The 16,144-nt window shown below is 49.0% G+C and overlaps 1 protein-coding gene across 3 annotated transcripts in view; it reads left to right on the forward strand.

The window, feature by feature from the left end:
• Window positions 1–16,144, forward strand: part of EWSR1 (EWS RNA binding protein 1) — a 150,442-nt gene that overhangs the window by 106,114 nt on the left and 28,184 nt on the right. For all 3 annotated transcript variants that reach the window (XM_063913331.1, XM_063913332.1, XM_063913333.1), the window contains 4 exons: window positions 5,934–6,063; window positions 6,223–6,345; window positions 6,463–6,598; window positions 6,713–6,810. In XM_063913331.1, coding sequence (XP_063769401.1) covers window positions 5,934–6,063; window positions 6,223–6,345; window positions 6,463–6,598; window positions 6,713–6,810 — 487 coding nt within the window. The remainder of the gene's footprint in view (window positions 1–5,933; window positions 6,064–6,222; window positions 6,346–6,462; window positions 6,599–6,712; window positions 6,811–16,144) is intronic.

The following is a 16,144-nucleotide window of genomic DNA, read 5'->3' on the forward strand; positions in this document are numbered from 1 at the left end:
GCGGCTACTAGGGACTTGGAGGATTCCAAGTTGCTTGACGTGGTCAGGGCCCTGAAAATATGTTTCCAGGACGGCTGGAGTCAGAAAATCTGACTCGCTGTTTATCCTGTATGCACCCAACAAACTGGGTGCTCCTGCTTCTAAGCAGACGATTGCTCGTTGGATTTGTAGTACAATTCAGCTTGCACATTCTGTGGCAGGCCTGCCACAGCCAAAAATCTTAAAATGCCCACTCCACAAGGAAGGTGGGCTCATCTTGGGCAGCTGCCCGAGGGGTCTCGGCTTTACAACTTTGCCGAGCAGTTACTTGGTCAGGAGCAAATACGTTTGTAAAATTCTACAAATTTGATACCCTGGCTGAGGAGGACCTGGAGTTCTCTCATTCGGTGCTGCAGAGTCATCCGCACTCTCCCGCCCGTTTGGGAGCTTTGGTATAATCCCCATGGTCCTTACGGAGTTCCCAGCATCCACTAGGACGTCAGAGAAAATAAGAATTTACTTACCGATAATTCTATTTCTCGTAGTCCGTAGTGGATGCTGGGCGCCCATCCCAAGTGCGGATTGTCTGCAATACTGGTACATAATTATTGTTACCAAAAAATTCGGGTTATTGTTGTAGTGAGCCATCTTTTATAGAGGCTTCTCTATTATCATGCTGTTAACTGGGTTCAGATCACAAGTTGTACGGTGTGATTGATGTGGCTGGTATGAGTCTTACCCGGGATTCAAAATCCTTCCTTATTGTGTACGCTCGTCCGGGCACAGTATCCTAACTGAGGCTTGGAGGAGGGTCATAGGGGGAGGAGCCAGTGCACACCAGGTGATCCTAAAGCTTTCTTTAGATGTGCCCTGTCTCCTGCGGAGCCGCTATTCCCCATGGTCCTTACGGAGTTCCCAGCATCCACTACGGACTACGAGAAATAGAATTATCGGTAAGTAAATTCTTATTTTTTCCTGCATCTGAGGAATTAAATGAGGTGTGTGAGGAAGCGTGGACTTCCCCTGATAAGAAATTGATAATTTCAAAACGATTAATGGCAGCGTACCCTTTCCCGTTAGAGGATAGGTCACGTTGGGAAACACCCCCTAGGGTAGATAAGGCGCTGACACGCTTATCAAAGAAGGTGGCACTACCGTCTCCAGATACGGCCACCCTGAAGGAACCTGCTGATAGCTTTTAGGGTAGCCTCCTGCTTTCTATTTACACACACACGGGCATTATATTACGACCAGCGATTGCATCAGCTTGGATGTGCAGTGCTGCTGCTGCGTGGTCAGATTCCTTGTCAAATAATATCGATACCATGGATAGGGACAATATTTTGCTGACGATTGAGCATATAAAAGATGCAGTCTTATACATGCGTGATGCACAGAGGGATATTTGCCGGCTGGCATCAAGAATAAGCGCTATGTCCATTGCCGCCAGAAGGGGGTTATGGACTCGGCAATGGGCTGGCGATGCCGACTCAAAGCGGCACATGGAGGTTTTGCCCTTTTAAGGGGGTGGAACTGTTTGGGGATGGTCTTTCGGACCTCGTGTCCACAGCTACTGCTGGAAAATCAACCTTTTTGCCACAGGCTGCCCCACAGCAAAAGAAAGCACCGTATTATCAGGTACAGTCCTTTCGGCCCCAGAAAAGCAAGAGGGCTAGAGGCTCATCCTTTCTGCCGAGAGGCAAAGGTAGAGGAAAAAAGCTGCAACACACTGCTAGTTCCCAAGAGCAGAAGTCCTCCCCTGCGTCCGGTAAGTCCACAGCATGACGCTGGGGCTGCTCAGGCGGACCCGGGTACGGTGGGGGCCCGTCTCAAAAATTTCAGCACACAGTGGGCTTTCTCACAGGTGGATCCCTGGGTCCTTCAAGTAGTACTTCAGGGGTACAGACTGGAATTCGAGACGTCTCCCCCCCGCCGTTTCCTAAAATCTACCTTACCGGCAACTCCCTCTGCCAGGGAGGCAGTGTTGGTGGCTATTTAAAAACTGTATTCACAGCAAGTGATTGTCAAGGTACCCCTCCTTCAGCAAGGAAAGGGTTACTATTCCACAATGTTTGTGGTACCGAAACCGGACGGTTCGGTGAGACCCATCTTAAATTTAAAATCCTTGAATACATGGTCTCCCTGGACATCAAGGATGCGTACCTACATGTCCCCATTTACCCTCCTCACCAGGAGTACCTCAGATTTGTGGTACAGGACTGTCACTATCAGTTTCAGACGCTGCCGTTTGGGTTATCCACGGCACCGAGGGTCTTTACCAAGGTAATGGCCGAAATGATGATACTCCTTCGCAAGAAAGGAGTTTCAATTATCCCGTACTTGGACGATCTCCTGATAAAGGCGAGGTCCAAGGAACAGTTGATTGTAGGGGTAGCACTTGCTCGGGAAGTGCTACAACAGCACGGCTGGATTCTCAATATTCCAAAGTCACAGCTGGTCCCGACGACACGTCTTCTGTTCCTGGGAATGATTCTGGAGACAGTCCAGAAAAGAGTGTTTCTTCCAGTGGAAAAAACCGAGGAGTTGTCATCTCTAGTCGGAGACATCCTAAAACCGGGACAGGTGTCGGTACATCAATGCACACGAGTCCTGGGAAAGATGGTAGCTTCGTACGAGGCAATTCCATTCGGAAGGTTCCACGCAAGGACTTTCCAGTGGGACCTGTTGGACAAATGGTCCGGGTCCCATCTCCAGATAAAACAGCGGATAACCCTATCGGCAAGAACCAGGGTGTCGCTGCTGTGGTGGCTGCAGACGGCTCATCTACTAGAGGGCCGCAGATTCGGAATACAGGACTGGGTCCTGGTGACCACGGACGCCAGCCTTCGGGGCTGGGGGGCAGTCACACAGGGACGAAATTTCCAAGGACTATGGTCAAATCAGGAGATTTCACTTCACACAAATATTCTGGAGCTAAGGGCCATTTACAATGCCCTAAGTCAAGCAAGACCTCTGCTTCAGAACCGGCCGTTGCTGATCCAGTCAGACAACATCACGGCGGTCGCCCATGTAAACAGACAGGGCGGCACAAGAAGCAGGAGGGCAATGGCAGAAGCCACAAGGATTCTCCGATGGGCAGAGAATCATGTGTTAGCACTGACAGCAGTATTCATTCCGGGAGTGGACAACTGGGAAGCAGACTTCCTCAGCAGGCACGACCTCCACACGGGAGAATGGGGACTTCATCCAGAAGTTTTCCGAATGCTGGTCAACCGTTGGGAAAAACCACAGGTGGACATGATGGCGTCCCGCCTAAACAAAAAGCTAAAAAGGTATTGCGCCAGGTCAAGGGACCCTCAGGCGATCGCTGTGGCTGCTCTAGTGACACCGTGGGTGTACCAGTCGGTTTATGTGTTTCCTCCTCTGCCCCTCATACCCAAGGTACTGAGAATAATAAGAAGGCGAGGAGTGAGAACTATTCTCGTGGCTCCGGATTGGCCAAGAAGGACTTGGTACCCGGAACTTCGAGAGATGCTTGCAGAGGACCCTTGGCCTCTGCCGCTCAGACAAGACCTGCTGCAGCAGGGACCCTGTCTGTTCCAAGACTTACCGCGGCTGCGTTTGACGGCATGGCGGTTGAACGCCGGATCCTGAAGGAAAAAGGTATTCCGGAGGAAGTCATCCCTACCCTGATCAAAGCCAGGAAGGATGTCACCGCAAAGCATTATCACCGCATTTGGCGGAAATATGTTGCTTGGTGTGAGGCCAAGAAGGCCCCAACGGAGGAATTTCAACTGGGTCGTTTCTTACACCTTGGGCCTCAAATTGGGGTCCATTAAGGTCCAGATCTCGGCCCTGTCGATTTTCTTCCAGAAAGAACTGGCTTCACTGCCTGAAGTTCAGACTTTTGTCAAGGGAGTCCTGCATATTCAGCATCCTTTTGTGCCCCCAGTGGCACCTTGGGATCTCAATGTGGTCTTGGAATTTCTAAAATCACATTGGTTTGAGCCACTTAAGACTGTGGATTTAAAATCTCACGTGGAAAGTGGTTATGTTGTTGGCTCTGGATTCAGCCAGACGGGTGTCAGAATTGGCGGCTTTGTCCTTTAAAAGCCCCTATCTGATTTTCCATATGGATAGGGCAGAGTTGAGGACTCGTCCTCAGTTTCTCCCGAAGGTGGTGTCGGCTTTTCACTTGAACCAACCTATTGTGGTGCCTGCGGCTACTAGGGACTTGGAGGATTCCAAGTTTCTGGACGTAGTCGGGGCCCTGAAAATTTGTTTCCAGGACGGCTGGAGTCAGGAAAACTGACTCGCTGTTTGTTCTATATGCACCCAACAAGCTGGGTGCACCTGCTTCTAAGCAGTCTATCGCGCGCTGGATTTGTAGCACTATTCAGCTGGCGCATTCTACGGTGGGACTACCGCAGCCTAAAAATGTGAAAGCCCATTCCACAAGGAAGGTGGGCTCATCTTGGGCGGCTGCCCGAGGGGTCTCTGCTTTACAACTTTGCCGAGCTGCTACTTGGTCAGGGGCAAACACGTTTGCAAAATTCTATAAATTTGATACCCTGGCTGAGGAGGACCTGGAGTTCTCTCATTCGGTGCTGCAGAGTCATCCGCACTCTCCCGCCCGTTTGGGAGCTTTGGTATAATCCCCATGGTCCTTACAGAGTTCCCAGCATCCACTAGGACGTTAGAGAAAATAAGAATTTACTCACCGGTAATTCTATTTCTCGTAGTCCGTAGTGGATGCTGGGCGCCCATCCCAAGTGCGGATTGTCTGCAATACTTGTACATAGTTATTGTTACAAAAATCGGGTTGTTATGGCGAAAATCTGTTCAGAGGCTCCATTGTTATCATACTGTTAACCGGGGTTCCTATCACGAGTTATATGGTGTGGCTGGTATGAGTCTTACCCAGGATTCAAAATCCTTCCTTATTGTGTCAGCTCTTCCGGGCACAGTGTCCTAACTGAGGCTTGGAGGAGGGTCATAGGGGGAGGAGCCAGTGCACACCAGGTAGTCCTAAATCTTTCTTAGAGTGCCCAGTCTCCTGCGGAGCTCGTCTATTCCCCATGGTCCTTACGGAGTTCCCAGCATCCACTACGGACTACGAGAAATAGAATTACCGGTGAGTAAATTCTTATTATCTCACCCATGTAACACTCTTAACACATGGCAGCTGCTTTTACTTCTCTAACACTTGATTGGCTATTGTGGTGCCTTGGGTTGGTTTGGTTGATGCCGGCATGGGGTTCCCCCATGTCCTGTATTCTAACCTTCAGAATATTAGAGACCTACTTGATTGGTTACCTGGATGTGGTGATTAGGCCCATACTTTTGTGCAAACTTATGCAAAAAAACCTCACTTGATGTTAAATTGAAAAAATGTATTACCATTCTAATGTCAGGGGAGTGCACACTAATACCCCTTTCAGACTGACAATAGCCGTGTCGCACCCGGGAATGTGTACACGGGTGTGACCTGGCTTAAGACCCCTTCAGACTTGCGTCCCGACTCTGCATATTGCCAGGTTGGAGACGTCACCACTGACTCGACCGGAGGCTGTGCTTGGAAATAATCCTCTTCAAGCACCGCCTGCTCCTATGCAGAGAACGGGTGCCGGGTCGCCTTGACCCAACATACCCGTTCACACTGCGCGCATCCTAGGTCGATCCTGGATTCAACCCAGGTCGAGACCTGGGATGAAATGCCAGGACGCTCGACCCGGGATATTCTTACAGGACCCTTTCACACTGAGCAAATTCCCTGGTTGATGCGCGTTCGTGTGCAATAACCTGTGAAATATTTGTCAGTGTGAAAGGGGTATAATTTTCTTTGACACTACAAGTCTCAGCATGGTAGCACCTGTCATTATGTTTAGTTACAGTGTGCAGTCTACCCCTCATTTCCATGAATCTATCCAGTATAAGTAAAGCAACCTGTATTTCATGTTTCCATATAAACACACCTATCTAATTCTGTACAGATCAACAAAAGAACTGGACTGCCTTTAGTAAATCTATTCACAGACAAGGAGACTGGTAAACCAAAGGGTGATGGGACAGTTTCTTTTGAGGACCCACCTTCTGCCAAGACTGCTGTAGAGCTCTGTGATGGTTAGTATGAAGCTTCCCAACTTTCCTGTTTAAACAATTGCTGTATTTGTAAGTGTTTGTTCATATTATATTAAACTTCTTTTAAACTAGATTCTAGATGATGCTGTCCTCTTTCACACTTTAAAATATATAAAAATAATTTTTATTTCTTTTATTCAGGGAAAGAATTTCAGGGGAACAAATTGAAGGTGTCTTTGGCCCGTAAGAAGTCTTTGCTGGGAAGCATGAGAGGTGGGCTCCTGCCACGTGAGGGTCGCGGACAGCCACCTCTCCTTAGAGGAGGTAAAGGTTTCTCCGGAAACTGAGATTTGTAGGATGGTGTAGTGTCAAATGTTGCTGTTTATCTTTAGAACTTCATGCCCACTTGGTAAATCCTTTGAAAATTACCCTTCCTTGTAGGTCCCATGGGACGAATGGGTGGCAGAGGAGGGGAGCGTGGTGGATTTATGCCAAGAGGGCCCAGAGGACCACGTGGGAGCCCAGTTGGTGGTCCAAATGTACAGCATAGAGCAGGAGACTGGCAGTGTCCAAATCCGTAAGTTTTGTATAATATGTGTAACTTCAGCATCTTTGTTGCAATAGCATGTTTGTATGTTTTGTTTTTTTTTTTGTTTTTTTCATTTTCTTTGTGCTCTTCCCACTTATCTAGGGGTTGTGGAAACCAGAACTTTGCTTGGAGAACAGAGTGCAACCAGTGTAAGGCTCCAAAGCCAGAGGGCTTCATTCCTCCTCCATTCCCTCCCCCAGGTATGTGTGAAGAGGCAAAAACTAAAAGAAGCCCAGCAATGTGTTACAAGCAGCGCACTTCATGGTAGTTCTGATGTAATGAGTATTTTCCTGTTTTTGTTTCCTCTGTTGGAAATGCATGTGTATGTATGTAGATATATATATATATATATATATATATATATATATATATATATATATATATATATATATATATATATATATATATATATATATATATATATATATATATATATAGATAGTTATATAGTAATGTATGTGGGGTTTTTTTTTTTTCTTTCTCTCAATTCAGCAATATTCTTGGGCTGTCTGGTGTGAATCGCTCTCTTGTGGTCATGCCACAGCATCTCAATCAGGTTGAGGTCAGGACTCTGACTGGGCCACTCCATAAGGCGTATTTTCTTCTGTTGAAGCCATTCTGTTGATCTACTTCTGTGCTTTGGGTCGTTGTCCTGTTGCATCACCCATCTTCTGTTCAGCTTCAATTGGTGGACAGATGGCCTTAAGTTCTCCTGCAAAATGTCTTGATAAACTTGGGAATTCATTTTTCTGTCGATGATGGTGATCTGTCCAGGCCCTGAGGCAGCAAAGCAGCCCCAAACCATGATGCACCCTCCACCATACTTCACTGTTGGGATGAGGTTTTGTTGTTGGTGTGCTGTGCTTTTTTTTTTTTTTTTTTTTTTTAATTATTATTTATTTATTTTTTCTCTCAAAACAGTGTTGTGTTCCATCCAAAACAACTCAACTTTGGTTTAATCTGTCCACGGAATATTTTGCCAGTAGTGCTGTGGAACGTTCAGGTGCTCTTTTGCAAACTTCAAACATGCAGCAATATATTTTTTTATTTATTTTTTTGGACAGCAGTGGCTTCCTCCATGGTATCTTACCATGAACTCCATTCTTGTTCAGTGTTTTAAGTATGGTAGGTTCGTCAACAGATGTTGGCATGTGCCAGATTTCTGTAAGTCTTTAACTGACAGATTCTTCTTCACCTCATTGAGCATTCTGCGCTATGCTTTTGTAGTCATCTTTACAGGACCCCCCACTTCTAGGGAGAGGCGTAACAGTGCTGAACTTTCTCCATTTATAGACCATTTGTCTTACTGCAGACTGAACATCCAAGGCTTTTAGAGATACTTTTGTAACCCTTTCCAGCATTATGCAAGTCAACAATTCTTAATCGTAGGTCTTCGGAGAGCTCTTTTGTGCTAGGCATGGTTCACATCAGGCAATGCTTCTTGAGAATTGTAAACTCAAAACTGGTGCTTTGAGCCCACCACAGCTCTTACACAGATCCTGTGGCACTTTAAATAATCCAAGATGTGAAACGGGCTACTTCACCTCTATCCCCCATCATCCCTCAGTTTTGAATTTGTGCCAAGGGAGCCGGTCACTGCTGACTGATTCAATCTGTTTACTTTCATTTTTATTTAATTTTATTTAGATTTTTCTTTTTCATCTACTAGGGGTCACTGGAGTACTCTTGGGATATGGACGGCTTCCGCAGGAACAAAGCACTGAATATTTAAATTTAGAACTCTCCTCCCCTCCATATCCCAGAGTACCCCAGTGTTTTTTCTGTGCTCATAGTAGCAACAAGGCTTGTGTGGAGCTTATCCACACTTCTTTTGAATATATTTTTATTTTTGCTTTTTCTTTTTTTCCAACATTTTCCACATCCCTTCCCCCCCTTCCAATAGGTGTGGGTCTGGGATACTGGAAGCTGCTACAAGCAGCTGTGGCGTGTCGGGCCTCTCTAAAAAGAGCTCCCTCACAGCCAAGTGCAGGACTACCTGCAGGGAAGGCTGGACGGAGCTTACAGAAGAAGGTATGTTGGGGACGGGGCGGTCAGCTCACGCTGCCGCCCCGCTGTGTGGGGACACTGTTGTGAAGCGCCGAGCCGCCCGCCGCCGCTACCAGGTCACCGCCGCTATGTGCCGCCTCCCGCCGCTCAGAGCCGCATTTGCCACACATAGCCGCACACGGCTCTGTGCAGCGCGCTCCCCGGCTCCCTCTACCTCAGCTCCCCGGAATCCATGTAAGCCCCGGCTCCGTGTAGCCACTCCCCGCTGGATAGACAGCGGAGCACGGGGGGGGGGGGGAGCACACAAGGGGGGTGAAGTGTGCCCATAGCTGCAGCAGTATGAACGCTGCATGAGTTATTAGATGGGCTATTAAGCCTTTTTTTTTTTTTTTTTTTTTAACAGGATTATTCCCAGAGTATATTTGTTTTGCAAAAATTGTAACCTGCACTATGTTTTAACTGTAAGCATGGCATGGTGGCCATTTTAACCATGCTTCCGGTTTCTTCCTGTTGTGATTCCAGAACGTTCCTGTACTACATCTCTACTCCACCGGAGGCGCAGGGGTGTTGGTGGGAATTTGGGATCAGATTTCATATAGTACTGGCGTGCACTGCACTTGGCCAGAGAGATATAGATATAGAGATATAGAGAGAGAGAGAGAGACAGACATACACACACACACATACACACATCGCGCCCTACGGGCGCTCTTCACACCGTCGCAAGGGGCTACGCCCCCTTAAACCTTGCACGGCCTTTGGGCATGCAATATGTTAATTATATGGAGTATTACCTCCACACATAATTGTGTGATTGGTTGGGGTAGGAGGTTCTGGAGGTGGTGTGGGAGGGACATGGGTGCGGCGGATGAGGGAGGAGGTCTGTATACGCTGTGGTTGGTGGAGTTGCGGGGGTGCCGCGGGTGAGGGAGGAGGTATGGAGACGCTGCGGTTGGTGGAGGGGCGGGTGTGGGGGTGCCACGGGTGGGGTAGGAGGTTCTGGAGGTGGGGCCGGTGTGGGAGGGACATGGGTGCGGCGGATGGGGGAGGAGGTCTGTAGACGCTGCGATTGGTGGTGGTGGGGTATGTGGTTCGGAGGTGGTGGGGGAGGGGTGGATGCGGGTGTAGCACGGATAGAGAAAATCTACATTGTACCAGAGAGTACTGCCCTAGATACACACACACACACACATGTAGCTGCAAACACATGTACACGCCCCACATGTCACAATGTCCCCCTAGCTGCAGGATATAAGTAATGGCCATCCTCATGTAGTGGCAGGGCCCCCTGCGCAGCCATTGTGTCTGCAACAGGCAGAGAATGATGGAGCAGCTCATTTGTGCAGGGCCGGACCCGGGCGCTCCCTTCGTTCAGCTGCAGGTCCGGCTGCGCCAAGCCGGGAGGCGGGGGCAGGGATGGCGATGGGCCGCAGGCATCGGGGTGGGGGTTGCCTGCTTTCGCTGTGCTCTCCTGAGCGGAGGCTACCGCCTCCTTCTGCACAGCGCCCAGCGTACACACCTCAGCAGGCAAACCAGGAGAGGAGGAAGGCGGCGGGCGGCGCTTACCAGCTCCCGGCACCACACACCGCGGATCACCGTGAGACGAACGGGTGGGGAGGACGGGGCGGTGCAGGGGGGTCGGTGCTCCCGGCACCACACGCCGCTGATCACCCGTGAGACGAACGGGTGAGGAGGACGGGGCGGTGCAGGGGAGTCTGTCTCCTTGGTCGGGGCGAGAGCCGGACAGTAATTGGAGGCGGGGTGATGGGGGGTTTGTGTGGTGTCTGTAACCTATTAGGCCAGATCTGTGACTCCTCCCAGCATTGTGACTCCGCCCAGCGTTAGCAAATGAGTCACAAAGTTACAGATCTGGACTAATATATAGGAGATATATAGATATAGAGAGATATAGAGAGATATAGATATAGATATAGATATATATAGATATATATATATATATATAGATATATATATATATATATATATATATATATATATATATATATATATATATAGATATATATATATACATACACACACACACACACACACACACACACACACACACACACACACACACACCTCTTAGTACTATTTCTCTAACGTCTTAGTGGATGCTGGGGACTCCGTAAGGACCATGGGGAATAGCCGGGCTCCGCAGGAGACTGGGCACTTTAAAGAAAGATTAGGTACTATCTGGTGTGCACTGGCTCCTCCCTCTATGCCCCTCCTCCAGACCTCGGTTAGAATCTGTGCCCGGCCAGAGCTGGGTGCTCCTAGTGGGCTCTCCTGAGCCTGCTAGTAAAAAGTATTTGTTAGGTTTTTTATTTTCAGTGAGCTTCTGCTGGCAACAGACTCACTGCTACGAGGGACTGAGGGGAGAGAAGCAAACCTACCTGTCTACAGCTTGGTTGCGCTTCTTAGGCTACTGGACACCATTAGCTCCAGAGGGTTCGAACACAGGCATCTGTCCTCGATCGTCCGTTCCCGGAGCCACGCCGCCGTCCCCCTCGCAGAGCCAGGAGAACAGAAGCTTGAAGACTGCGAAAAACGGCGGCTGAAGACTCCTGTCTTCATTTAAGGTAGCGCACAGCACCGCAGCTGTGCGCCATTGCTCCCAGCACACTTTCACACTCCGGTCACTGTAGGGTGCAGGGCGCTGGGGGGGGGGGGGGGCCCTGGGCAGCAATTGAAGTACCTTTTTGGCATAACATACATGTATACAGTCAGGCCCTGTATATATGTAAAAACCCGCGCCATTTTTTTCACACAAGCGGGACAGAAGCCCGCCGCTGAGGGGGCGGGGCCTCTTTCCTCAGCACACCAGCGCCATTTTCTCTTCACAGCTCCGCTGGAAGGACGCTCCCCAGGCTCTCCTCTGCAGTATCCAGGTACAAGAAGGGTAAAAAAGAGTGGGGACACATAAATTTAGGCGCAAAAGACATAAAATCTGCAGCTATTGGGTAGTCGCTTATTATAGTGAATATCCCTGGGTTATATAGCGCTGTGGTGTGTGCTGGCATACTCTCTCTGTCTCCCCAAAGGCCTTTGTGGGGTCCTGTCCTCAGAGCATTCCCTTTGTGTGTGCTGTGTCGGTACGGCTGTGTCGACATGTTTGATGAGGAGGGTTACGTGGAGGCGGAGCAAGTGCGGCTAAATGTGGTGTCGGGGCCGACACCTGATTGGATGGATATGTGGAAGGTCTTAAATAATAATGTAAGCTCCTTGCATAAAAGGTTTGATGACGCTGCAGCCTTGGGACAGCCGGGGTCTCAACCCGGGCCTGCCCAGGCGACTCAGAGGCAGTCAGGGTCTCATAAACGCCCACTATCTCAGATGGTTGACACAGATGCCGACACGGAGTCTGACTCCAGTGTCGACGATGATGAGGCACAATTACAGCCTAAGATGACCAAGGCCATCCACTACATGATTATTGCAATGAAAGATGTATTGCACATTTCAGAGGTTAACCCTGTCCCTGACAAGAGGGTGTATGTTTGGGGAGAAAAAGCAGGTACAGGTTGAGTATCCCTTATCCAAAATGCTTGGGACCAGAAGTATTTTGGATATCTGATTTTTCCGTATTTTGGAATAATCACATACCATAATGAGATATCATGGTGATGGGACCTAAATCTAAGCAGAGAATACATTTGTTACATATACACCTTATACACACAGCCTGAAGGTAATTTTAGCCAATATTGTTTATAACTTTGTGCATTAAACAAAGTGTGTGTACATTCACACAAGTCATTTATGTTTCATATACACCTTATACACAGCCTGAAGGACATTTAATACAATATTTTTAATAATTTTGTGTATTAAACAAAGATTGAGTACATTGAGCCACAGAAAACAAAAGTTTCACTATCTGTCTAATGAAAAAATTTCCGTATTTCGGAATATTACGTATTTCGGAATATTTGGATATGGGATACTCAACCTGTAGTGACTTTTCCCCCATCACATGAATTAAATGAGTTATGTGAAGAAGCGTGGAGTTCCCCTGATAAGAAAGTGGTGATTTCCCAAAAATTACTGCTGGCGTAGCCTTTCCCGCCAACGGACAGGTTACGTTGGGAATCCTCCCCTAGGGTAGACAAGGCGCTGACACGCTTATCTAAGAAGGTGGCCCTGCCGTCTTAGGATACGGCCGCCCTAAAGGATCCCGCGGATAGGAAGCAGGAAGCTATCTTGAAGTCAGTGTATACACACTCTGGTACTCTACTGAGACCAGCTATTGCTTCAGCCTGGATGTGTAGCGCTGTAGCAGCATGGACAGATACTCTGTCAGAGGACATAGATGCCCTGGACAGGGATACTGTCTTGCTAACCCTGGGCCATATAAAAGACGCTGTCTTATATATGCGGGATGCCCAGAGGGACATTTGCCTGCTGGGCTCTAGAATTAATGCAATGTCCATTTCTGCCAGGAGGGTCTTATGGACTCGGCAATGGACAGGGGATGCCGATTCTAAAAAACACATGGAGGTTTTGCCTTATACGGGTGAGGAATTGTTTGGGGACTGCCTCTCAGACCTTGTGTCCACAGCGACAGCTGGAAAGTCAACTTTCTTGCCTCAGGTTTCCTCACAGCCTAAGAAAGCACCTTATTATCAAATGCAGTCCTTTCGTTCTCAGAGAAGCAAGAAGGTCAGAGGTGCATCCTTTCTTGCCAGGGGCAGGGGTAGAGGAAAGAAGCTGCACCATGCAGCTAGTTCCCAGGAACAAAAGTCCTCCCCGGCTTCCACTAAGTCCACCGCATGACGCTGGGGCTCCACAGGCGGAGCCAGGAGCGGTGGGGGCGCGTCTCCAAAAATTCAGCAACCAGTGGGTTCGCTCACAGGTGGATCCTTGGGCTATACAAATTGTATCTCAGGGATACAAGCTGGAGTTCGAAGTGACTCCCCCCTCAGTTACCTAAAATCAGCCTTTCCAGCTTCCCCCACGGAAAGGGAGGTAGTTCACAAGCTGTACCTCCAGCAAGTGATAATAATGGTCCCCCTCCTTCAACAGGGAAAGGGTTACTATTCCACACTGTTTGTGGTACCGAAACCGGACGGTTCGGTAAGACCCATTCTGAATTTAAAATCCTTGAACATTTATATGAAAAACAAGTTCAAAATGGAATCACTCAGAGCGGTCATTGCAAGCCTGGAAGAGGGGGATTTTATGGTATCTCTGGACATCAAGGATGCTTACTTGCATGTCCCCATTTATCCACCTCACCAGGAGTACCTCAGGTTTGTGGTACAGGACTGTCATTACCAATTCCAGACATTGCCGTTTGGTCTGTCCACGGCACCGAGAGTATTTACCAAGGTAATGGCCGAAATGATGGTACTCCTTCGGAAGCAAGGAGTTACGGTTATCCCGTACTTGGACGATCTCCTCATAAGGGCGAGGTCCAGGGAGCAGTTGTTGATCAGCATAGCACACTCTCAGGAAGTGTTGCAACAGCACGGCTGGATTCTGAATATTCCAAAGTCGCAGCTGATTCCTACGACGCGTCTGCCCTTCCTGGGTATGATTCTGGACACAGAACAGAAGGAGGCGTTTCTCCCGGAGGAGAAGGCCCAGGAGTTAGTGACTCTGGTCAGGGACCTCCTAAAACCAAAACAGGTGTCGGTGCATCACTGCACGCGAGTCCTGGGAAAGATGGTGGCCTCATACGAAGCCATTCCCTTCGGCAGGTTCCATGCGAGGATCTTTCAGTGGGATCTGTTGGACAAGTGGTCCGGATCGCATCTTCAGATGCATCGGCTGATCACCCTGTCCCCGTGGGCCAGGGTGTCTCTTCTGTGGTGGCTGCAGAGTGCTCATCTTCTCGAGGGCCGCAGGTTCGGCATACAGGACTGGGTCCTGGTGACCACGGATGCAAGCCTCCTCGGATGGGGGGCAGTCACTCAGGGAAGAAACTTCCAAGGACAGTGGTCGAGTCAGACTTCCCTACACATAAATATTCTGGAACTAAGGGCCATTTACAATGCCCTGAGTCAAGCAGAACCCCTGCTTCAAAACCAACCGGTGCTGATTCAGTCAGACAACATCACGGCACAAGAAGCAGGGTGGCGATGGCAGAAGCCACAAAGATTCTTCGTTGGGCGGAGATTCACGTACAAGCACTGTCAGCAGTGTTCATTCCGGGAGTGGACAACTGGGAAGCAGACTTCCTCAGCAGACACGACGACCACCCGGGAGAGTGGGGACTTCATCAAGAAGTCTTCACACAGATTGCAAATCGATGGGAACTGCCACAGGTGGACATGATGGCGTCCCGCCTCAACAATAAGCTAAAAAGATATTGCGCCAGGTCAAGGACCCTCAGGCGATAGCTGTGGACGCGCTAGTGACACCCTGGGTGTTCCAGTCGGTATGTGTTCCCTCCTCTTCCGCTCATACCCAAGGTACTGAGAATAGTAAGAAAAAGAGGAGTGAAAACAATGCTCATCGTTCCGGATTGGCCAAGAAGGACTTGGTACCCAGAACTACAAGAGATGATCACAGAGGACCCATGGCCTCTGCCTCTCAGACAGGACCTGTTGCAACAGGGGCCCTGTTTGTTCCAAGACTTACCGCGGCTGCGTTTGACGGCATGGCGGTTGAACGCCGGATCCTAACGGAAAAGGGCATCCCGGATGAAGTGATTCCTACGCTGATAAAAGCTAGGAAGGATGTAACAGCTAAGCATTATTACCGTATATGGCGAAGATATGTTGCTTGGTGTGAGGCCAGGATGGCCCCTACAGAGGAATTCCAGCTGGGTCGATTTCTGCACTTCCTACAGTCAGGTGTGACTATGGGCCTGAAATTAGGGTCCATAAAGGTCCAGATTTCGGCCATATCCATTTTCTTTCAAAAAGAACTGGCTTCACTGCCTGAGGTTCAGACGTTTGTAAAGGGAGTGCTGCATATTCAGCCCCCTTTTGTGCCACCAGTGGCACCTTGGGATCTTAACATTGTGTTGGATTTCCTGAAATCCCACTGGTTTGAACCACTTAAGACCGTGGAACTAAAGTATCTCACGTGGAAAGTGGTCATGCTGTTGGCCTTAGCATCGGCGAGGCGTGTATCAGAATTGGCGGCTTTGTCATGTAAAAGCCCTTATTTGATCTTCCATATGGACAGGGCAGAATTGCGGACTCGTCCCCAATTTCTCCCAAAGGTGGTGGTATCGTTTCATTTGAACTAACCTATTGTGGTCCCTGCGACTACTCGGTACTTGGAGGACTCCCAAGTTGCTGGACGTAGACCGGGCTTTGAAAATATGTTTCCAGAACGGCTGGAGTCAGGAAGACTGACTCGCTGTTTATTCTGTATGCACCCAATAAGCTTGGGTGCTCATGCTTCAAAGCAAACTATTGCTCGCTGGATCTGTAGCACGATTCAGCTGGCTCCTTCTGCGGCTGGATTGCCGCATCCAAAATCTGTGAAAGCCCATTCCACAAGGAAGGTGGGCTCTTCTTGGGCGGCTGCCCAAGGGGTCTCGGCTTTACAGCTTTGCCGAGCGGCTACTTG

Source organism: Pseudophryne corroboree, chromosome 1 (assembly GCF_028390025.1).
Source record: "Pseudophryne corroboree isolate aPseCor3 chromosome 1, aPseCor3.hap2, whole genome shotgun sequence".
Classification (NCBI taxonomy): Eukaryota; Metazoa; Chordata; class Amphibia; order Anura; family Myobatrachidae; genus Pseudophryne; species Pseudophryne corroboree.